The sequence below is a fragment of the Sturnira hondurensis genome, unplaced genomic scaffold (genome assembly GCF_014824575.4).
Source record: "Sturnira hondurensis isolate 20B ecotype Veracruz unplaced genomic scaffold, ASM1482457v3 Scaffold0017436, whole genome shotgun sequence".
NCBI classification, from domain to species: Eukaryota; Metazoa; Chordata; class Mammalia; order Chiroptera; family Phyllostomidae; genus Sturnira; species Sturnira hondurensis.
Genome location: NW_028090067.1, coordinates 1,917,037 through 1,942,097, shown reverse-complemented (window position 1 = coordinate 1,942,097; position 25,061 = coordinate 1,917,037). Strand labels below are relative to the sequence as shown.

Here is a 25,061-nt window from a genome sequence, read left to right as displayed (position 1 = left end):
CTGTTACAGCACTGGACATAGAGTGGAGAATACGAAAGCCAAGCACATCCTAGATCCTATGGGATTATCAAATTAATATGATAGATGTATAATAAACATAAAAATGAATAAATGATGATTTCACACAGTAAGGAGTACTATGAGAACCATAAAATATGCTATGAAATATAAAATTGGTTGGGCAGAGGAATGGAAACCATGCAGGAGAGATACTGAGAAAAGCAATCCGTGTGTTTAGGGATAATAAACATGAATGTCAGAGATATATCATAAGGAATTTTGGGAGAGTAATATCATTTAAATTGGTGAGGGGCCTCACCAAGGAAATAATACTTAAAGTGAGAACTGAATGATAAGAAGTTGACCGGGAAGCCAAACAGATAAAAAAAACGACTTAAGGGCATAAGGTGAATAATACCATTGGTCTGGTAAAAGAATACAAATTAAGGGATGGCCAGTCTGCCTTCCCTTACTTCCCCTGGCCTCTTATTTCATGAATACAAAGAGAGGCAATATACACACGTGCTGAGCGGAAGAGTGATAGGAGAGGAGGACTGAGTGGTGGGTAGGGGAAGGAACATATATGGCTTCGTCGACCAGTGTAAGAAATCTGAGTTTCATCTTAAGCTCCTTAGAAAGCTACTGGTGGCTTTAAAAAAGAAAGGACAAGAAATGAAGAGTAAAAAAAGAGAAAATATATACAAACTAAATTTTAAAACTTGTCTCTGGCTGACAGAGAAAAAAATATATTATGGAAGAGAAAGAATGAACCTAGGTGACCACAAGCAACTGTTGGCTAATCCAGGCAAGAGGTTCTTTTCTGGACTAAGATGATGATGAAAATAGAAAGAACAGAAGGTTAAGGATAGACCCAAAGAGAGAGCCAACAGAATTTGCTGTTATATTGGAGTAGAGGGGAAGGGAAGTGAAAGAAGTAAAGATTCTCTCCTATCTATTGAGCTTAAGTAATGGTAGTGACAGTAACTGCAATGAGAAATATAGTAGGGAGGAAAGATTTAGGTACAGGGATTGAGTAGGCAGAATAAAATATCCTGCTTTGTAGTAGCTAAGTGAGGGGAAGTAGGAGGTGAAGGATTGAGCGAACAAAAAAAGAGCTCATGGATATAGACAACAGTATGGTGATTGATGGGAGGGTGGGGGTATAAAGGGACTAAATGGTGACAGGAAAACTAAAATAAAGATTAAATTAAAAATCCTGCTTTGGAATAAATTTGAATGGCCTATTAATATTCAGTGGAGATATCAGGTAGCAACAGAAAATGGGTTTGGAGTTAATGACAAAGAACAGCTGTGGAGTTTGCTGTCAGTAGATAGAAGTTATTTAGGTGATGGGCCTTAGGAAGGGAGTCCAGGAAGAAACAAAGAGGAAAGTGTGTGATACTGAGCCCTAAGAGTATCTAAAATCTCAGAGGCTGAAGACAGGACCTCCAACTCTGTAAGAATAAGAGCAACAATCAATGAGGAAAAATAAGGAGAACAATCAGTGAGATAAAGAGATCATTAGAAGGCAAAAAAAAAAAAAAAAAAAGGAAAGCGAAGTCAACCTGTTGAAAGTCGCTGAAAGGTCAAGAATAATGAAGACAAAAAGGTTTGTTATATTTTATTTTCTGACTGATTCTGAGAAATGGTGGAGCCTAAAACTTAAATGGATAATGTAGGAATAGTGTAAGACACAGAAGTGTGGATACAGTGAGTCATTAATGACCATACTTTTGAGAACAGGGCTGTGGAGCAGAGAAAATAAGGATGGGGTAGTAGGCAGGGAGAGAATCTAGGCTGAGGAAGAATCTAGGTTGTTTTTCAGGTATTTTTTATAATGTGAGACACTTGAGGCCATACCAAGAGACTGGGAGAAGTTGATGGTGCTGAGGAAGAGGGCATAACTGAACAACTGAAGACGTTGACAAGGTGAGTGTGTTTAGAATATGCTGCCCAAGAAGAAGAGCTGGCCTACGATTTGGACTAAGGCCGCTGATGGTGGGACCAAGTAGAAAGGCTGTGCACAGATCACAAGTTGGTAAATGTGTTGAAAGGAAGATGAGGAGCTGTTTCTATTCTAATTTGTCAGTGAGTTAAGACGCAAGATTGTGGTCTTGAGAATGGACAGTAGGAATCAGGTTTTTCTTAATATTCTTCTATTGTTCAATTACAGTCATCCCCCTTTTCCCCATTTTGAAGTATGAGGAGAACACTTCATATGTAAAATATAATTTTAAAGACAGGGCAAGTACACATATTGGAGAAGTACAGAAGAACTTCAGGGCAGTGTGGAATGCTCATTAGAGATTGTGTCCATGAATTCAAAAGTAGACTAGCAACATGCTGTNTGCTGAGGAAGAGGGCATAACTGAACAACTGAAGACGTTGACAAGGTGAGTGTGTTTAGAATATGCTGCCCAAGAAGAAGAGCTGGCCTACGATTTGGACTAAGGCCGCTGATGGTGGGACCAAGTAGAAAGGCTGTGCACAGATCACAAGTTGGTAAATGTGTTGAAAGGAAGATGCTGTGTGTTCTTTTCTTGCCTTATTAATCTAGTACAGGCAAAGAGTAGTTAGGTAGTTGACTCTAACCATCCTAATGTGTGTGTCTGTTAAGACTGACAAAGAGGAGGAAAGGGAGTTGAATGTAGTTACAGGAAAATTATTATAATGTTGGATCATATTATCTAATCTGGCTAAGGAAAATGTGAAGACATGAGGGGAGAAGAAACATAAGAAAAATCAACAGTGAAAAGCTGGGCATTTCCATGATGATCAAAATTGTTGGAAAAGGATCATTAAAGTTTGTGAGCCATAGGATAAGAATCAATGACCAGAGAATGGAATCAAGAAGTCAAGATCTCAAGGTGTACAGTTACTGATGGTTGGTAGGGTATGCATAGCCAGAGGTTGGATGGAAGGGAAGGTGCTTAGAAATGAGGAATTTAACAAACTGAGAGGCCAGGATTGTTGCCTTAGTTGCATTTAAGTATATTAAAGTAACTACTGATGGTTCCAGGAGTAACATATGAATGAAGAACCTGGTGAATCTGATGCTTCAGTCTTTAGTGGACAAGGTGGGGGGTGGGGGAGCACTGAGCAGAAGTTTGGGTGATGATAGCAACAGGCAGAAGTATTAAGTGGAATTGCCTCATGGTGTCAATGTCAATGTAAAGTGATGTTGAGAAGAAACACAGAAGAGGAATTGTTGAAAATGACAGCTGAGAGCAAGGAGCATGTCTAATCCAAGTCTTAACACAGGGAAAAGTGTGTTGGAAGAGAAACACACAGCCTCCCAATGATAGGAAAATCAGTATTTTCATGGAAGAGTTAGATTTTGATCTGAACATAAAAGTGAAGGAAATATTAAGGGTATAAGGGAATGATTGGGCTTCAAATTTCATCAGGCTCTGCAAAAATTTTTGGGAGAATGGAATGAGAGAGTGTAAATGTACACAATAGTAAAGGAGAAACTCCCAGGAGATGAATAATCAACCAAGAAGACCAATATACTGAGGGCCTCTTAGAAGAGACAAATTTGAGCAGAAAAATATGGGGAATGAGGCCACGGACCTCCCAGCAGTTCCCCATGATATGGCAACAAAGAAGTAAAAAAACAAAAACAAAAACAAAAACAAAAACTTTTTAATAGGATTGTTCTCATTGGTACCGCCTAAGAGAGGTCTTCGCTTTGTTCTTCATCCCAAGTTAATCCCTTGCCACTCCTGTACCCCTCTCCTGTACCCTGTTTCTGCTCTGGCCATGACGGAATTTTCTCAGTACCTCAAATATTCCATGTCCTATCCCAACTCAGAATTTACAATGACCAAAATGATCTGTCTCCTTTCTTCCTTTGAGAAACTCATACTGATTTTGTAGGTCTCCATTCAAATGATTCTTCTCTTGCCCCGATTACATGCTTCCAAGCCCTTTCTCATTTTTCATGACACTTGAAACTTCTGCCTCGTGAGCGTTTTCATCACTGGATTGTAAGCTCTGTGAGAGCCATGACTATAATTTTTCTCTCCACTGTCCTCTTACTTAAAGTACAAATTTGTTCTTACAGGCACTCATTTACTATGAACCAGCAGACTGACTAGAGAACTAGTCTAAGTGGTATAGATGCATTTCAGAGTAAAATATCATAAATTTAAGACATAAACCAATCAGGATTGATTCTCTGCTCCACCTCTTACTTCTATTAAGGTGCTGAGCAAATCTATTAAGTACTCCAAATTAGTTAGCACTTCCTTAGAAAGTTTATCAGAGTATTAATAGTGCTCCCACATGATTTTGCCTATCTTTCTGATATTTTTCACATAATTTGCTGTGATCACAGGTTTTCTCATTTTTTCCTTTGAACCCAGATTGCAACATGTGGACTAAATCATATTCATCTGACAGTCACTCATCTTAATGTCTTCTCTCAGATTTGAACATATTAATATCACTAACAGCATCCTACAGGGGTGGGATGGACACATAGAAACAGACAGTAAATACTTGCACACGTGATGTAAGCTTCCTCCTTTGGACCGCATGAACTGTATTTCCAAGGGTCAGAAGGGCACTGCCAGAGAGACATATCAGTGTTCCGACACTGGATTCCATCGACCCACCGGGGTCTAGAGCCTTCCCTAAAATTAACAGAAGTGTCAAGGGTCCCCCTGTCCCCACAGCCAAGGTGTCTGCAGATCGTGGACAAGGTCATGGCTTCCATGGGGCTGTGGCAGACACTGCCCCAGGTCCCATTGTAGAAAACTTCCAGCCACCCAGCACACTCCTGGTCGTCGCTCACCATCCTCAGGGCCAGGAATTCTAAAAGTGAAAGGAGGAAACAGGGCACAGTGAGAGGCCCACTCAAAGCTCTGCATTCTTTCTCTCTCCTAGAGGATGTGAATACTCGTCTCTGACTTTGCTGAGGAGACACCCGCTAAGTGGCAAGACTGAAATTTGTGTCTTTTCCCTGACTTTGTCCCTTTGCGTCTGTGTATCTCTACCACAAAAATGCAGTGGAACATGAACAGAGAGGAACACCAGCCTGGGCCCTCTGCAAGCAGAAGAGCCCAACCCTGCTTCCGACAAAACCTCTGACAGGGTGTGGAAGGGAGTGTGGATAGTGGTGGCAGGTGGAATAAAGGACCCCTAAAGATTTCTACATCCTGCCCCATGGGACTTGGGAAATGTTCCCTTTTATAGCAAAAGGGACTCTTTAGTTAGTATTAAGATAAGAACCTTGGGATGGTGAGACTAACCTGAGTTATCACACATTAACCAGGTGAGTTCAGTCTAATCACATCCTTAGACCCACTGCCCTTAAAAACAAACTTTCCCAGCTTCAGTTCAGAGGGAAATGTGGCTAAAGAAGAATGGTCAGAGGGAGGCAAAGTTGTTTGTCTGAAGAAAAAAAGGGAGCATGGAGCCCGGAATGAATGCACACCAGCTTTGGAGGGTAGAAAAGCCGGGGAGAGGAAGTCTTCCCTGGAGCCTCCAGAAACAGTGCAGCTCTGTGGACACCTTGGTGTCAGCCCAGTGAGACCCTTGTCAGACTTCTAATGTAGAGAATTATAAAATAATAAATTTGTGTTGTTTTAAACCATGTGGTAATTAATTACAGTATCAGTAGGATCTCAAGATTTTGCTACAATAAGCAACTGAAGAGCAAGCCCTGTTTTCAATGGAAACTCTGTAAAGCATGGCTTTTATTACTGAGGAGGGAGGCCCAGAACCCCAGCTGCTGCAGGAAGAAAGGAAAGCACCAGTTGCTATAACTGCTAGACAGACAAGTCCTGTGGAAGGACACTTACTCTTCGATGGTCCTTTTTCACCAACACCTGTCAGAGCTGGGACTCCCATCCTCTAGGGCCCTGCCTCCGCCCCAGCCCATGGGCCATGTGCAGCACAGACCTGAGCAGATGACCCCGGCATCCTCCTTATGCCAGCAGTTGTGCTGTCCCCAGCCCCGGGAAGGGCACTTCCACAGGTGGGACTCCCTTCCTGTGCAGTTCACGTCATCCAGCCAGATCTGGCCTGATCCTGCCCCGAAGTGAGCAGAGACTGTGGCGTTGAGGGCTTCCCCACAGCCCAGCTGTCTGCACACCACCTGGGCATCGTTCAGGTCCCAGCTGTCATCACAGATGGTGCCCCAGGAGCCCTGGTGAAGGATCTCCACTCTGCCGGCACAGCGACTGCCTGCGTCCGCCAGGCGGAGCTGTCTGCTGTCTGAGGAGAGAGAGGCCAATGCGGCATTTACACAGAGAAAAAGGGGAGGGTTTTCTTGTCCTGTGGGAGCCCTCACCTGAGCAGTTGGCAGCGCTGTCCTCCGAGGGTGCAGAGCCTTCGGGTTCAGACAAGGAATTGCACTGAGGCAGCACCTGCGTCTGGTTTCCTGCAGAAACAATCAGAGGGTTAGTAGGGTTGAAGAGCAGGAACTTGAATTTCATAATAACCTAGTGATGGGGTCTGAGATGAAAGCTGTAAGTTAAGAGCAACGTTAATATTCGAGTATTACCTAATATGTGATAACATTAGAGTTCACCTTCTTTATGGAGAGTTCTGTCTCTGAAAATGATTTCTTTTTTAAGCTAAACATTGCATGAAAAGTGAGTTTAGAAAAAAAATTGGCATGCATTAGTACTCTTTGAAAGTGTTGTAGAGCTTACCAAGGCAGTGACAATTTTAGGATTGAAGCAGTGAGAAAAGAGTTATGAGCAGTGGAGTTGTGTGAGTTCTTTATATATTTTGGAGATCAGACCCTTGTCCGAGGTATCATTGGTAAATATATTTTTCTATATGGTTGGTTCCTTTTTCATTTTGCTAATGTTTTCTTTAGATGTGCAGAAGCTTTTAATTTTGATAGAGTCCCATTTGTTTATTCTTTCCTTTATGTCCCGCTGCAAGCAGCCTAAGTGACCTCCAGTAAATGAGTGGATCAAAACTATGGTACATTTACACAATAGAATGCTACACAGGAGAAAGAAAGAAGAAACTCCTACCCTTCTTGACAGCGTGGATGGAACTGGGGAGCATTATGCTAAATGAAACAAGCCAGGCAGTGAAAGACAAATACCATACAATCTCACCTATTAATGAAACCTACTCAACAAAACAAGCAATCAAGCAAAAAATATAACCAAAGACGTTTAAATAAAGAACAAACTGACAGTAACCAGAGTAGCCAGGGGAAGAGAGTAACAGGGAAAGAAGGGGAAAGTCATCAAGGAACGTGTATAAAAGACTCATGAACAAAGCCAAAGCAGGATAGGATTGAAGGTGAGAGGTGGATGTGGGTGTGTGGGGGAAGGTGATAGGGGAGGAAATGAAGACAACTATACTTGAACAACAACAAAAATAAATAAAAATTAGAAAAAAGAAGTAAAGAGCAGAGGTGAGCCACTTACCTCATGAGGACTTCATCCATTCAAAGGTTATAGCTGAGACTCTGAACAGCTCAGCAGGGATTTTGCCAGACTCACAGTGTTTGGGGAACACAAAGTGTAATTCAGGGTAAGCCATGGACAACCATGCCTGTGAACCAGAATCCTTGTACCAAAGAAGGAAAAGTAAACTAAGAATGTTCCTCACAGGAAGTGATGCTCAGCTAATCACTGAACTTCCTTTTAAATAAGGCAATCCACCCTTAAATCAGGTCCCCAGAGGAAGCAAAATAAAATGCTTTCTGGAGGATTTCTACAACTCTTATCAACAGTGCCTGACATTTAAAAAATTCTTTCCATGTGAAAGAGATCTCATGGAAAACCAAGAAAAAGAGGCAACATTACAAAGATTTTCACAAGGCATCTAGCTTGGAGTTACCTGCCAAGGAGTTTAAATAATCGTGATTAAATGTTCATAGAATTAAATGACAAAATGCATATCTTGGCAGAGAAGTTATTACAAAAAACAAATAAAAATTCCCAGACTTCAAAAGTCAGCAGAACTTAAAAAAAATGAATGTACCAGCACATTAGACTAGCACATAGTAGAAACAGTAAAACAGAAGATCAGAGGCAAATATATAGAATAAAGCACAGAAAGGTGAATAATAGAAAATATAAAAAGGGGAACAAGAAACATGGTGAAAAGGCCTAACCTTCATGTAACTAAGTCCTATTTTTATAAAGCAATAATTGATAAAACTGAAAGTATCAGGAATTAGAAAATGCACACAGTGGGATATTTAATACACCTGTGATGATTTTTTAAACATTTCCACAAAATCTTTGATAATGCATTCTTGGAGAAGTGAGGTCCATATCTCTTTCACTTGATCTTGGCAAACCTTCGTGAGTTGTTTGTAAGCAATAAAATGCAGTGAAGGTAGCACTGCTTAATTCTCAGAACTCGGGCTGGAGAACCGTGTAGCTTCCCCGAGTTTCATGTAGGATATTTGCTTTACGGGAAGTCTGACTCTGCCGAGACTGTCATGTTGGAGAGGCCATATGCAGGTGGTCTTGTTAAGCTGAAGTACCAGGTGGTTTCCATGTAAGGGAGCCATCTGGATTTCCAGTTCAGTCAAGCCTTCAGATGACTTTACCCCAGGTGACATCTAAGTGAAACCACATAAGAGACCCCAACACAGAACTGCCAAATTGAGTCTTTCTCAAGTTCCTGACCCAGGAAATCATGAGCAAAATGACACGTAGTATTTGTTTTCAGCTGTTGAGTTTTTTGGGAAAATTTGTTAGTCCATGTTAGTAACTAGGACACTTACTATGCTATCTAGAATGCTGAATAAAAAGAGAAGTGTTTGTCCTTAACTAACTTCTACTAAATAGAATTAAAAATGTTTGTCTGAATAAGGACTTGAACATGGATGTGTATAAAATCTTTAGTCATAGTAACCTCAAACATGTGCCATGTCTTTTCTGGAAAATATTCTGAGTCAATTGGTTATCCATGAAAAACTGTGGAACTTGACCCTTATGTATCTATGGTACATAGATATTAATCCCCTAGAAGGATTGACAATCATATGCAAAAGAAAAATAATTAAGCTTTCAGAAGATACTCTTGGAGAATATTTTATGATCCTCAGGTAGGCAGAGTTTTCTTAAAAAGAATGTAAGAAACCCTAAATGTACAGGAAATAGTTGATAAGTTACACTTCACTGAAATTAAGAACCTGATTCAACAAAGAACACCATACCATTAAGAGAGTAAAAATAAAACGCCAGGGATCAAACACACAAAATAAATATACATACCTGTACCAAAAATTATTGTTATGGTAATTCCCAACACCATATTTGTAATACTCAGGTTACTGGAAGCAACTTAAATCTACCATCAGTTGCATTGATCAATATGTGGTCATGTGATCATTCAATGGAATCCTCTATAGCAATAAAAATGAATAAAGTGCTGCTTAAACAATAACATGAATGAATTTCAAACACAATGTGGAGTCAAAGAAGATAGACACAAAAGAAAACATTTCATGATTTTGTATAAAGTTAAAAAATGACAATAATATTCTATGTAGTAGAAGTTACAAAAGTGGTCTTGATTGGTGAGGAGGGAGGGTCGAGTGAATGGTGGAAGGGGAAGGTGACTTCCTGGGTGCTTTTAATGTTCTCTTTATTAACCTGGGGTGGCGTACATGACTGAGGTATACACTTACTACTTATATATTCTCTGTGATCATACTTAAATAGAATGTTTATTTGAAAAATATTATTCTTCTTAACATTCTTGCATTGACCAAAAAAGATGGCTGAACAATGAGAAGAACCATATTTCACCACGAAATACCTTACCTTTGAAGGCAACTTTTCCAACTTTCTGCTGTTAGGGACATTCATTCAAGAAATACCCTTAGTACCAGGTAGCCCTTTTCTTTCTCTTACCTGAACAGATCACAGAGGCTGTGTTCCCATGGGTACAGTCAGGAATGCCCAGGGCAGTCACGGGGCAATTCCACAGGAAGGATTCAGTCCCTGAGCAGTGAAATTGGGCTTTCCAGATCTGATCACCTCCTTCTACAAAGTAGGCTCCTTTTGGGGTAGAGATGGCAACTCCACAGTTGAGCTGACGACAGACAACATTGGCATTGGCCATGTTCCAGTGGGAGGCACAGAGCATTTTCCATTTGCTAGAAATATTCATCTCCACTTGTCCTTCACACTGAGAGGTGCCATTTTTCATAAGCCGCACTTCTGTGTATGCTGGTAAAAGAAAACAGGATTTCATCAAAATCTCATGTTTTTCTTACCTCAACAGAGTATGCAAGGAGGTTAGAGTCCTGCTCTCATCTCACCTGAACAGACAACTTGAACAGCCCCACTGTGCTGGCAAGCACCTCCTGGACAGGGCACTCTGGGGCAAAGCTGGAGTTCAGGCTCCTGCCCCTCACACCGGAACTCTTCAGCCCACGCCCATCCACCTGACTTTCTGAAAGGCATACCCACCAGGACAGATGCTGCTTTGCCGCACCCCAGCTCAGCACAGATGACCTGGGCAGTGGGCCAGGTAAAGTTCGCATCAGACACTGGAGTCCATTTTTTTCCAGAGTGCACTTCTACTCGCCCTGAGCAGGGTCCACCCCCTCCAGCCAGACGCACAAATCCTGAGAGAAAAAACAAACCCAGTTTAGTGTCCATGATCCTGGCTTGGCAACTGGAAATGTGTCATAGACAATGGTGTGAAAGTTTTACTTTTCTGGTGGTGGGACGTGGAAAAGGATTGTGACAATTATTGTCAGAATTGCATTTTCATAAACAAGTTTCTGAGGAGAAATGCACACTTTTGAAGTTGGTTAGAAATGAGAATTCTACTGGGAATATAAGGCAGAAAACTGTACTTGAGCAAGAATTAAATAAAAATAAAAGTAAAAAAAAAAGAAAAAGAAAAAGAAATGAGAATTCTGTACCTAGTGGCCTAGCAATTACAGGGCCCAAGGAAATTGCACTGTAGAGCCCTTTCAACTTGGGTGCAGAGGTATAAATAACTGAATTAACCCATAGTATAAAAAAGTACTGGGAATTTTCTTCCCAGATGGGGCAATTCCAGTGATTTGAGGTCTATTAAGCAGACAAGGTTAGAAAGGTATCCTGAGATTTCTGGGGCTAGAATTCTGAGCAGCTTTATCTCAGTAGCCAACCTTCAAGTGACTGAGGATAGGGAAAATCATGAGGGTTGGATTCATGAGTGCATGCCAAACTATAGGCGTACTTGTAGCTGAAGGGAGGGAATATAGATATAACCAGTCCACTTTTATGATTTCACATTTTATTTTTCCCATAATTTTTGATGGCAAAATTCCAAGAATCTTTTAGGTGACCTGGTGTGAAAGAAGTTGTCCAAAGATGAGTTTGGATGTTAAGAAAGCTCCGAGACCCACAGGAAAAGGAGTGAGTGGTTTTAGTCATCTTTCCTGAACCCTAGGATTTACCACTGAACTTGAGAGACAGTGAGTTTTCAGGAGGAATATGTAAGACAGCTAAGTCTGTTGATCACTTCATATTGGGTTTTTCTTCCCAGACAGGGGAATCTTAGCAATCATTAAGGAGTAAGAGTGATTGAGGTACATTAATCCTATCTATATTCTAACTGTATATCCCTCTTCTACTTGGATTCTTGAGTAAGAAGCCTGCGTGCTGTAAAAAAGGAGAGGGAAGCATGGAAACAGAGACCAAACAAGCTATCATGTGGAGATTTCCAAATTGCAAACACTATAGTATAGTTGAAAGATAAAAATATTTGGAATAAAGTGAACAAGTTTTTAACACATTGTATCACCAGTGCTCTGACCTTCTACCACCAAACCATAAAGTACCAAGAGAAAAAATAAATTTATTTATATATATAATTTATATGACTATATTAAACTTATATATATGTGTGTGTGTATACATACATATACACACACATATACATACATCTGTATCTGTTGAAAAAGGGCTGATTGTAACAAAGACTCATTCTGGGGCACCCCTACCAACATACATTTCTTCAGCATATCGCCTAACATGATCCTACATTTTCATATTGACTGAAGTGGTTCACTGCTGTGATGTGACAAGTCCTCCCATTAGTCTGGGATTGGTAAGGAGATTTTAGTATCTGTGCAAGACTGGTATTGCTAGTGAGAAGTGAAGTTTTAATAATTGAGTACTTCCATAGATGCCATTATCTGAGGTAAAATAATATTGGAACTCACCACTGATACTATTTACTTGTTATGTGCTATTTCTATGTTAATGGGAAGGTAAGTGAAGTTTCTGAGGGTGAGGGAAGAATCTGTCTGACATAGAGATTCTCACTGAACTTCTGACTCGCTTATCTGAGAAGAAAGAGTGAGTGACACTTTCAGGGTAGATACTGGGCTTGCACTGAGAGCTCCTGTCCAGCTCTTGACCATTTCACTGAAAACTGGTCTTCCTGACCTGACCTGAAAAATGTCAGGACACATTTCCAAAAACCTGCCTAAGCAGAAGAAATGACAGAGGACAAGTAGTTTTATCAAGAAATACTGAATTTAGAATTAATATGCTTAACCTAATACTACAGAAACCCCAAAGTACCAACACAACAAAAATAGAAAGTTAGGAAAAAACCTAAAATTTGAAATCTGTCTTGCACGGTAGAGAGCTGTGCTCACATCTTGAGTCATAAATATGAAGAGATATGGGCATACCTCTACTGGAATTAAAAAGGAGGGAGGCACCCAAGCCCACACCAAGCAAAATATGGACTCTTTCAGGGGTAAGATTAAAGATCAACAAGCTTTAAAAGCTACAAATAATACTGGGATCCTCAAGCACTATGCTCTTATTTTAAGCCAGAGAGGACAGAATCTGGGGAGGCTTTATCGTAAGAGGGACTTGTTCAAGGTTGCAGAATTGAGGAATACTGTTGGCTCCAGACTTCACTTCCTCTGAGCCTGCCTTGTGCTCTCAATGCCATCCCCCCGTCCCTGGTTAGTACAACACCTCACCCCCCTTCAGGCCCACTGCCAAGCATGTATATCATGGCCCACTCTCCTGGGTGATTTACCTCTCCTCTTCTCTCCATTTTCCAAATTTAGCTTGTTCGCAAAATAGACATCCACCTGAGTTACAAGAGGGATCTCAGGGGGCCAGGTCTTTAGGAAACTACTCTTTCTGCACCTGTGACTGAGTCTGGGAGATCCCCAATTTTCTATATCTCAGCTTGTGCTCAGGGTTCCTTATGCCAGAGGAAATATTCCCTCTTGCCATTATAGCTTTATTTTGTCTTGATATTTATCTAGAGAAGCAAGAGAGCAAGGATGACCAAATTGGGTATCACCATCTTTCGTCTCGGTTCCGTTTTTATTACTTCACTTCTGGCCAACGCTTTCTTCTCCATCCTGCCTGTAGCTGTGACTCATCTGCATGCACATCAACAACTCTGAAGTCTTTTGATGCTCAGCCTCACCTATGCCTGCACCCGTCTAGCTCCTATCCTTCAATCCGGGATCCTACAATTCTGATGGAAACAGAGAACCTTGTTGTCTGAGATGTGGGAAATGTCTCCATTTGTTGTGGTATTTGGCCACTCAGAGACCCACAAATACCCAAGTGTCTTCTTAAGACCAAACTTGCCCCATGCCCTTGGGCTGTGCATTCCCTTATAAAGCCAGCGGTGGTCAGCATGAACTTTCCATCAGGATGCAGCAATGAGCAAGGAGAGTGGGACATTGGAGGCCTGGAAATAGGCAAACATGGAGTCTCGGATCGGCAAATGATGAAAAGGGAGAGAGAAGGGAGGCTTCAAATGAGGCATCTCTAAACCCACTGCCCAGGTCTGATATTTAGATAGGAAAAAGGTATTTGAAGACAATATTGAGAGTCTATTTTATTCAAAAATACAAACATCTTTGTAGAGTTCACCATATTTCAGGAACTTTGATAGGTAAATCACAATAAAAGAATGGAAATTACAATAAAAGAATGTTCTGATCTTTGTAGGGCTTTATTTCTAGTGGAGGATAAACATGAGTACACAGGTTTAAGACCTCTGCTAAATGTATGAGAGACCCGGCTAGCACAAAGAAAATGAAACTGCTTCTTCAGAGGGATTTGTACTAATCAACCTCACCCAAAGCTGAATGAAAATTATGGTAGGATCTGTCCTTGTCTGGTGTCCTGCTATAAAGATATCCTGTGTCCTTAGGCAAGTTACTTAAAATTCCACTTACTAGAATCCCTGGGATCCTATTTCTATCACTCTGACCTTTTCCCTAGGTCAACCTTGAGTCCACCTTACAACTCATTCTTTTCAATCCCTACAACCAGCCACACAGAATTCACATAAAGGTACACAGAGCCTCCTCTATACCACCCCTGGACTCTTATTACTGCTCAGAGAACCCCGTATGTGTCCTTTGGAAGATCCCATTGCCATTCTTACCACCCACAGCTACTGGGAACCCTTCCCTCCTTCTTCATAAATTGTTTGTTCCTTTACTGCCATTCGTATCAAATAAACCTCCAAATGCACTGAGTTGTCAAGTAAAAACTATATAATTCTTACCTAAAAGACACAAATTAATACTTTATTACCTTCACCACTGATTTGCCAGTGCAAGTGTCCCTCCAAAGTTTGAGTTTATACAGATGTTTTTTTAAAAAAATGAAGGATCTTTTCGTGTTACAATGAATTGAGAACCTATGACTCAAAGCATTTCTTCAAAAGATCTTTGGTTCTACTGGCCAAAGACTACAAACATGTAGGCTTGAATTTGCAAAAGAGAATTGCAATTTGTCATAAATCCCCAAATTCCTCTCTGATTTGTTTAATGATAGCCTCCGTGCCTCTATTTTTACTAATCTAGTCCAAAACAGTGTTTTACATTAGATACACAGAAAGACTTCAACCCAGGAAAGTACATCCTCATTCTTGACCCTCCCTCTGTTAGGCTGGCTCACTATGCAAAGGGAATGTGTGTAGTGATTTGCAAAATCACTTACAAAATCATTCTTAAAAAAGTAAAATTTTAAAAAATCATAAAGATTGAATTTAATCGAGATAATACTAGAATGAACTATTTTGTTACCAAAGAAGGAAAGAATAGCAATTGAGACAATAAGAAGAAAGTAGAGAAATCCTATCATTCACAAGTATTTTGTGCACTTGGGGATGATGGGTAGATGTCTCAGATTCTCTAGCTGTCCATCTTCTATTGCCCCAGTGATCAGACACCAGCTTCTTTGGGACTTGCCATTCTCTCACCTGGTGGACAATGCCCTGACCATACCTGAGCAAATGCTTCCTGCATTCTCCCCATAATTGCGGTGTAATGGCCCCCAGCCCTGTGAAGGACACTTCCAAAACAGGGACTCCTTTTCTCTGCACTTTACACTGTTCAGCCAGATCCATCTTAATCCTGCCCTGAAGTAAGTAGCCTTGAAGGCTTCTCTGCAGCCAAGATGTCTGCTCAGGCACAGTGGAAGGAAGCTTTCTTCTCCTCTGTTCCTTTCCTCGATACTCGCCTCTCCCCCTGACCCCAGGGTTCAGACTCTCATCCTCAAATGCTCCCGTCTCCTCCCCAGGCAATGGACATTGTGCCGAGCAGACCTGAGCAGATCACGCCGGCATCCTCCTCGTGCCAGCAATCGTGCTCTCCCCAGCCCCAGGAGTTGCACTTCCACAGGTGGGACTCCTTCCCATTGCAGTCTATACCACTCAGCCAGATCTGGCCTGTTCCTGGTCCGAAGTGAGCAGAGAGCATGGCATTGAGGGCTTCTCCACAGCTCAGCTGTCTGCACACAACCTGGGCATCGTTCAGGTCCCAGTCCTCATCACAGATGGTCCCCCAAGAGCCCTCGTGAAGGATCTCCACTCTGCCGGCACAGCGACTGCTCCCGTCCACCAGGCGAAGCTGTCCACTGTCTGAGGAGAGAGAAGCCAATGGGATATTTACACAGCGAAAAAGAGGAGGGTTTTCTGGTCCTGCAGGACAAATTCACCTGAGCAGGTGAGCTGTACTAGGATCACACCTGGGTCTGGTTTCCTATGGCAGTAATCAGAGAGTAATAGGGTTGAAAATTAGAAGAAAAACAAAAACAAAAAAATTAAGCAGAAAATAATGGGGTGAGTCATCTCAGACAGAAGTGTTATTTGGGTGCTATCAGAGTTCATCTTCTCATTTGAGAGTTCTGCATAACACCTGTAAAAGATAGACAGAAAATGTTAGAATTTCTACTCTGAGAAAGTAAATGAGTTTAAAGTCATTGTAATGGGTGACCAGCTGGTTGGATTTCTTATAAACCACACACACTTTGTTTTCATTGACCCAAGAACTAGAAGGATAAGATTAAAGAGAGTGGTGAAAGGAACTGGAATGAGCTCATCAGAAGTCTCAGGTAGCAGCCATCAGTTTTATCCCATTCACAAATGTTCTTGGTATACAGTGTTCTGAGCTGAAAAATAGACCATGAGACAGGCCATGGTTTACCCCAGAATACTTCCATTATTATTCTAAGCTTCAGAATCTGGATCTGGATATTTAGTTTAAAAATACTCTCCTTTTGTTTTTGCTATATCGAATGGGATATTTTTTCTTGATTTCTGCTTCTGCTGATTCATTGTTAGTATACAAAAATGCCTTTGATTTCTGAATATTGACTTTGTAACCCGCTGTTTTGCGAAAGCATTATGCTGAGTGAAATAAGCCAGGTGTTGAAGGACAAATACCATATAATCTTACCTTTAACAGAAAGCTAAACAACAAAACAAACAAGCAAGCAAAATATAACCAAAGACACTGAAATAGAGAACAGGCTGACAGTGACCAGAGGGAAGAGGGGAGGGAATTTCAGGGGAAATAGGGGAGGGATTTAGAGGAACATATATAAAGGATACATGGACAACAACTGAGAAGGGTGAAAATGGGAGGGAGGGGGGAGCACGGGGGTGGGATGGGATGGGAGTAAGAGACAGAAAACTGTACTTGAAAAATAATTAAATAAATTAAAAAAATAAAAAAATAGAAAACACTTTTCTCTGAGTAGATTAGGCAACCTTACATGAGAGATGATGTCAGATGATATTGATTGACATTGACCACCCATTCCACTTGGACTCATATAATGTTGCTTCTTCTCCCATGCAAATCTAATCTTCATGTCAGAAGTTGCTATTATTCAAAATATGGAGTTATTTTTTTTCTCTAGGGGAAAATATGTATTTCTAACTTGACCACAGAGCAGAAATAGTATATTTCTGCTCTGAAAGTACTTGAACAATTTTGACAGATCTACTGCATTATTATTCTCTAGTTTTTACACAAGAAAAAGGGATGTAAAGAGAAGGTAGATAATGTCTATCAATTTACTTCAAGTAAGTGATGAGTAGAGACTAAAACCTAAAAATTTTGTTTTCATAGAGAATGGAGGTATTCACAGCAGACCAATGGTCCTACTGGGTACAAGCAAAAAAGCTGGAAAATTGTATCTGGCAAGATGGCGGAGGAGTAAATGGAAGTCACACTAACCTCCTCACAGCACCAATCTAGAATTACAAATAAATTGTAGACAAATCACCCAGAATGAACAACTGAACAGTAGCAAGAGAGAAACCTATAACCTTGGACAGACAGAAGCAACTTCAGCACAACCTGACTGGTAAGGGCCTGGCTGAGCACCCACAGGTGGCGGCACTAGGAAGATAATTAAGTGGCTGGTTGGATCCCTCTAAGAAGAATGGGGTCTAAACCCCAAGGTGGGATTCCCAGTGAAGAGCACCAGAGCCCCCAAAGTACACAAATAACAATTAGTGGTGAAAATTGGCAGGATTGCTCTCTGCCAGAGATGAATGGCTGGAGATGCAAAGAGCCATTTAAAGGACTAAACACAAATTTTCATTTGCAGCCACTTACCCTGGGCTTTGGCAAAGGGGTGGGGGACAGGAGTGGGCTAGAGATGCCTGAGGAGAGAATGAGGACGACTTCAGGAGGGACTCTGCCCTGGTGCTTAAGCCTGACTGCTGAGTGCAGAGTAACTAGACTAACAACTGAAGGAGACAGCCACAGACAGTAGTTCCCTGAAAGTCTCAGATGGGGTCAACATTTGACATCACCAGAGGTGGATCCAGAATGAAAAACAGTGGTAAGTACTAGAGTCTACTGAGACAAAATCCACTGAGGTCTTCTCCATGATTTTCGATATTTTCTTTTCTGCATAGCTTTTTAACATTCATTTGTTGTCCATCAGGTTTGTGCATATTAAGTCACTAGATTTTATACTGTAGTTTATTTCAATTCACATATTTTGCCCCTACCTTCTTTTACCTCATTTTGGTTTCTTCTTTCCTCTCATTATTTTCATTTTAAAATTTGTTTTCTCTCTTGCTACAACTTGTTCTCATTTCGCACTCTTACTATTTCTCTCCCGTCCAGCCACACAAAAGTAATTTTCATGTCATTGGTCATCTCACATTCTTTTTCCCTGCTATTAAAATACCCATGTTCTCTCTCCACCTTTAGCAGTCTTTGCTAGTTGGTTGTGGATAGGGTAGTTGTCGTTGCATTTTTTAAATTTTATCTCTAGATCTTCACTAATTTTGTATTTTAAATCTCAAATTTTACCAACTCCCTCTCCTACTCTTTTTCACCTCAAATTTTTAATTTTGCCCTGTCTTAGCCTGTTTTTTTTCTTTTTCTCTTTCATCCTGCCCTTTCATTTTTCTTTATGTTCCTTTTTTCTTCTTTATTTTTGTCTCAAATTTTCGTTTTCCTTGTCTTAGCCTGGTTTTCATTCCTCACTCTCAGCATTCCCTCTTCCTCTATCATTTCAAAGGCACTTCCTATTCCCCTAGACATCTCTTAAACTTTTCTTTCTTTCTTTTTGTCCTCTTATTCCCATATAACCTATTTTAATTTTAGCTCATTTGTTGTTGATGGTGCTGTGGTGGATCTTTCTCTCCAATTTGGCTCCTATATTTTTATTATTTTTTACCTTTTCCCTTCCTTTTTCTTTTTCTCTCTCACTTTATTTTTACTTTAATTTCTGTCCAAACTCAATACTATATGCTTCCCTTCTCATACTTGATTCCACCTTCTTCATTCCTTTTTTTATTCATGATGTGAATTTTACTTTCTCTCTTCCATTGCTCCAAATCCCAGCTCTTATTAGTGCTCCTCCCTCTACCCTCTCAAATTTTTTTCAGTAAGTTATCTCATATTCACTGTCTTTTCTTATAATAGTCTTAATCTCTTTACACCCTTATTAATACTGGTTCATTTACTATTGATAGTGGGATTGTGGGCTGAGGGTTATTTTGGGGGGTGTGGGTGTTTTCCCTGAGCTTTATGGTTTTGCTTTGGCAGCATCTGCACAACAGCACACAAGATGTGGTGGGCAGAATGACTCTCAGTCAACCAGCTGGATGGAAGGACCCACCAAAGGATGACCCAACAACAATCAAAACTTGATTATATCCAGAGAGTCAACCTAAGTGGCATACAGGGCACCAAAGAGCATCAAGTTCTGGAGATCGAGGAGTCTGCACCACTGAGTCTCACAGGTCTCCTATCACAGAAGCTCACCACAAACTCAGGGAGTCAAAACAGATCAATTCAACACACAGAAGCAAACAAGAAGAGTCTCACAAATAATAGAAAGACAAAGAAACAATCTCCAAATGAAAGGGAAGGAGGAATCCTCAGAAAGTTGCTAAATGAGATAGAGGCAAGTCAACTATCAGATATTGTGTTCAAAACAATTTTTATAAGGAAGCTCACTGAGCTCACGGAGAATTACCAAAAACTACAGGGAAACTATGAGGAACTTACTGCAAACTCTATCAGCATGAAAAAGGACAAAGAAACTATCAAGAGCCAAGAGTAAATGAATAATACAATTTCTGAATTGAAGAACAGAATAGAAGGAATCAAAAGCAAGCAAGGCAAAGCAGAGGATCAAATCAGTGAGCTGGAGGACAAAGTAGGAAAAAACTCCCAGAAGGAGCAAAAAAAAAAAAAAAAAAGGAAAAAAACCCTCAAAAATAATAAAGAGGGGTTAAGGGAACTGCAGAACAACATGAAACATAATAATATCCATATAATATGGATACTGGAAGGAGAAGATGAATGGTATCCAAAAAAACCTAGAAAACATGTTTAAAAATGTAAAGGTATTAGATATTTGTGGATTCCACATAGATTACATATGCTAGAAAAATAGAGATTATTTTAGTGTTACCAAGGATCTACAGCTTTTCTTTTCTCTATAGGATTTTCTTTTCTTTTTAAAAATTATTTTACTTATTTATTTTTAGAGAGAGGGGAAGGGAAGGGGAAAGAGAGGGAGAGAAACATCAATGTGTGGTTCCAATGATGTGGAAATATCATGTGCCCTGCACTGGGGACCTGGCCCATGACCCAAGCATGTGCTCTGACAGGGAATTGAACCAGTGACCCTTTGGTTTGCAGGCCCATGCTCAATCCACTGAACTACATGAGCTAGGGCTATGGGAATTTTTCAATTCAGTTCATGGGTTAATAGCACAGAATCTGGGTTTAAGCAAGGCAGAAGACTCCTGTTGGGATAAAGAAGCCAGCATACCTTTGGGGGTTACCTGGTGCTGGAGTGACAAAATTGGAGGCTTGCAGGCCACTCTCACACAACAGGTTTTCTTCTCAAATGTTTGCCCAATATAAAAACTGAGAAGGGAAGGAGGCCAAAGGACTAAGTCAAAAATTTTGAAAAGCAGAGCAGATATTCCCTCATTCTCTTGGGTGCTAAACTACCAAGACATGTAGGCTTTCAACTGAGATCCCTCCGATTCCATGCCATAGAAATAGAAAAAAAATCAGAAGTAGACTGAGTGTTGCTAAAACTGTAACCCAGACTTATTCTAGCTCAGTTCTAGATTGTATTTAGATATTTTGGTGATCAGCACCACTACCCCACCTGTCTAGCAGAACAGAAGATGAATCCTTTCATGTATTAAACTATATACCTGGAGTATTTTAACTTTTCCATATACAATTTCTAGCATTCAATAAAAACTTACATGGCATGTAAAGAGAGGGGATTATGTGACGAAATAACAAAATGGAAAAAAAAGAAGAGACAAAAATCCATGATAAAGATGGTGAAGTTAGCAGATAAGGGTTTCAACTATGACTTATGTATTTAAGAAAAAAGAGGAAAGAAGGAAAAAGGTAAAAATATGAAAAAATAAATGAAGAATTATAAATATATAAAAATCAAAGTCACAATGCCAAATGGAAATAAAATATCTAGAATTAAGAATTAAATGAATTGGGTTTTCTATGTACACTATCATATCATCTGCAAACAATGACAGTTTTACTTCCTCCTTTCCAATTTGGGTGCCTTTTGTTTCTCTTTCTTGTTTGATTGCTGTGGCAAGAACTTCCAACACTACATTGAATAGAAGTGGTGAAAGCAGATACCCTTGTCTTGTTCCTGTTATGTCCCCTAAAGCAAGGGATATAATGGAAAAAACAAACAAATGGGACTACATACAATTAAAAAGCTTTTTCATGGCTAAAGAAAGCATAAGCAAAATAATAAGAGAACCAACCATATGGGAAAATGTAATTGTCAATGATACCTCGTACAAGGGTTTGATCTCCGAAATACATAAAGAACTCACATGACTCCATACCAGGAAAACAAAAATCCAACTAAAAAATGAGCAAAGGACCTGAACAGATGCTTTTCCAAGGAGAATATACAGAGGGCCCATAGGCACATGAAAGGATGCTTAACATCACTAGGCATCAGAGAGATGCAAATTAAAACTACAATGAAATATCACTTCACACCAGTCAGAAAAATCATCATAAACAAATCAACAAACAACGGGTGCTGGCAAGGTCGTAGAGAAAAGGGAAACTAGCCCATTGTTGGTGGGAATGCAGACTTGTGCAACCACTGTGTAAAGCAGTATAGAATTTCCTCAAAAAAATGAAGATGGAACTGACTTTTGATCCAGTGTCCACTGCTGGGATCATACTGGAAGAATCCTGAAAGACCAATCCAAAAGAATTTATGCACCCCAATGATCAAATCAGCATTTACAATACCCAAGTGCTAGAAACAGCCTAAGTGCCCATTAGTAAATGAGTGGGTCAAAAAATGATGGTACATTAACACAATGGAATAATACACAGCAGAAAGAAAGAAGGAGCTTCTACCATTCGCCACAGCATAGATGGAACTGGAGAAGATTATGTTAAGTGAAATAAGCCAGTCAGTGAAAGATAAATACCATATAATCTATAAGAGGAACCCAATAAACAGAATAAACTAATGAACAAAATAGAACCATGGTTATGGAGATAAAGAACAAACTGACAGTGACCAGAGTGGAGGAGTAAGGAGGATAACAGGGAAAAGAAGGGGAACGGTGAAATCAAGGAACATGTATAAAGGATCCATGGACAAAGACAATGGAGGGGAGGAATGAATGTGGGAAGTGGGGTGTAGGTAGGGCAGGAGAGAGTAATGGGTGAAAAATGGGGACAAGTGTAACTGATCAATAGTAAAAAAAGAATTAAATGAGTAGGTTAAAAGAATTTTAGATACAACTTAAGACAGAATTAGTGACTTAAAGGAGAGAAGAAAAGGAGGATGAGGGATGGGGAAACACACACAGAGGGAGACAGAGACAAATAGAGCCTCAGAAGTACTATTTGAAGAAATAATGGTTGAGGATCTAAAAAATGAATGAAAAGTATCACACACATATTCAAGAAGCTCAAAGAAACCTAAGATATAAAAAGCCCCATGTCTAGTAAAGCTGTTAAAAATTAAAGAAAAAGAGCAAAATCTGGAATAATAACAAATGTGTCTAATATAAAGAAGGAAAAAAGGAGAGAAAAAGGAATATGAAACATGTGGGTCAATTAAAAGTAAAAGGCACACACTGACCAAACAATATCATTAATTGCATTTAATGTAAATGGATTAGATACTTCAAGCAAAAGCCAATCTAGATAAAACAACAAAATTAGGGTAAATGCTATATGCAAGATACCTTATATAGGAGGCCAAAAAAGGTTGAAACTTAAATGAGGGAAAAATGTATTTATATATGTAAATGCTATCATTAAGTGGAGTAGCTATATCAATATCACAAGAAAGTAGGCATCAAAGCAAGACACACTAATTTAGTTAAGGAGAGAATTTTCATGACTATAATGGGAAGCCCTTAATACAGATAAAAAAATATCAAAACCAATCTTTATTAGCATATCACCCAAGCCCAAGGAACTGGAAGTTTCAAGAAATATAATAAAGGAATGAGAAACAGAAATTCTTGCTCCTGTTTAGAGGAGTAGAATTTCCCAAAGAAGAGAAACAAAGACTTCTGACTGGAAGGGTTTGAAATAAAATGGAAAGATGGGAGTAAAAGACAGAAAACTGTTCTTGAACAACAATTAAAATAAATTATTTTCAAAAAAAGAAAAAAAGGAAAGATGGGTTAGAGGAAGGAATAGAGAGCTGAGGAGCATTGCAAAAGCAGCCAAAGGCGAAGGCCCACACCTATAAGAGACAGCTCTCCAGGCATGTGGCTAGATTATTCACATTTTAGGGGCTCGCACATTGATATCTTGAGTCAGGGGCCCAATGGGGGCCAGTTTTCATGGAGGATCTGCGAGAACTAAAAGAGAGAAAATTTGCCATAGGATGTTAGTAAGCACAGGATTCTTCTGAATTAGCAGCTCTTTTAGGATGTCACAGAACAAGCTCATGTACCCCAGTGGGGCAGGGCAAGGTTGACCAAGAGAGGTACACCCTGAAGTCTCTGAGGCTCCATTCCCCTTCTGCCTTCAATGCTAATATTAATTCACCCGTGATCACCTACATTTGGCATCACTTCTCTCTGTGGCATACTGGGGTTTGAGGACCATCAATCCAAGAGTTAGGAAAGGAAAACATCACAGACAGGAAGGCAAAATTCTGCCAGGAACCCAATGCTATGGAAAAACTACAGTAAAGCAGAAAAACATCAGAGCTGTGGGTTTGTGGGGAAGATAAAGAATCTCAAAGTCAGGCTTAGATGCAGGTGCAGGGTTATCCGGCAACATAATTATAGTTCACATTGGGAGGGCTTTCATGACAGGCAGGAAGGTTTCCATTTTGCCCTCATCATATGCACACACACATGTGTCATCGCCACCACTACCACTTCCTCCACCAAGTCCAACAGTCTGGCATAGAGAGTGTGAGTTGTATGGATTCCTATCTAAAATGTTGATTTCCCTGGGCAGACACATTCTTGCTTTCATATTTAACCTTCACACACTCTTCAAACTTTCTCCCACCCATTTCTCTTTCTCTTTCTTTCCAACAAACACATGTACATGTATATACACACACACACACACACAATCTATTAGCTGAAAGAGCAGACATACCAAAATACCAGATGAGAGAGACATAATACAGAATAGAGGAAGGACAGATCACAGACCCAGCCTTGGGTAGACTGTCAGCCATAATCCATCACAGAAGGTGATTTGAGCTTCCAGGTGTCTGAGAGGCATGAAACTCAGATTTGGGTCAATCTGAAAACAAGGTTTACATCTCTGCAATGTCTCACATTTAAACTTGAAAAGCAGGGTCCCCAAAGGAGAAAAATCAATGTTGACTGTCACTAAAGATTACATTTGGTGAAAAACAATGATCTGTAAGGAGGCATTGTTTTTACAATCCCAGGGATCATCTCCCCAGATGGTTAGAGTTAATCCAGTATCACCGCTGATTTTAAGAAGTGAGGCTACACTTACCTTGAGCACTTGCTAGGACACTGATGAGGAAAAAAGCAAGTCCTTGGAGAAAGCAGTGTCCATTCATGGTCGTTATGACCCTCATGTATACAGGTAACAATCTTAACTTTCTCAAACTGTACAAGGATCCTCCTGATCATTAATGGGGGCTCCTACAGCAGGAAGGGGGTTATATAGTCCCATCGCCTGACATCGCCATCTTCTAGCAGCCAATAGAAACCCTAGTTAACATCTTCCCTGCAATTACAGACCATATAAAAGGAAATTTTCTGAAATTCAAACACCAATTAGATGCTGAATCTTAAATATCTCCTTATATGAGATACAAGAT

General features: G+C 40.1%; 1 protein-coding gene across 1 annotated transcript in view; it reads right to left on the bottom strand.

Moving 5' to 3' along the window:
* The window catches only part of LOC119002429 (antigen WC1.1-like), a 39,929-nt gene extending 15,132 nt beyond the window's left edge, over positions 1–24,797 (bottom strand). Inside the window, exons 1-7 of the mRNA XM_037068350.1 lie at positions 24,731–24,797; positions 15,541–15,855; positions 10,259–10,567; positions 9,849–10,166; positions 6,299–6,388; positions 5,908–6,222; positions 4,504–4,818 (exon numbers count right to left, since the gene is read on the bottom strand). Coding sequence (XP_036924245.1) covers positions 4,504–4,818; positions 5,908–6,222; positions 6,299–6,388; positions 9,849–10,166; positions 10,259–10,567; positions 15,541–15,855; positions 24,731–24,797 — 1,729 coding nt within the window. The remainder of the gene's footprint in view (positions 1–4,503; positions 4,819–5,907; positions 6,223–6,298; positions 6,389–9,848; positions 10,167–10,258; positions 10,568–15,540; positions 15,856–24,730) is intronic.
* Positions 24,798–25,061: the final 264 nt, after the last annotated feature.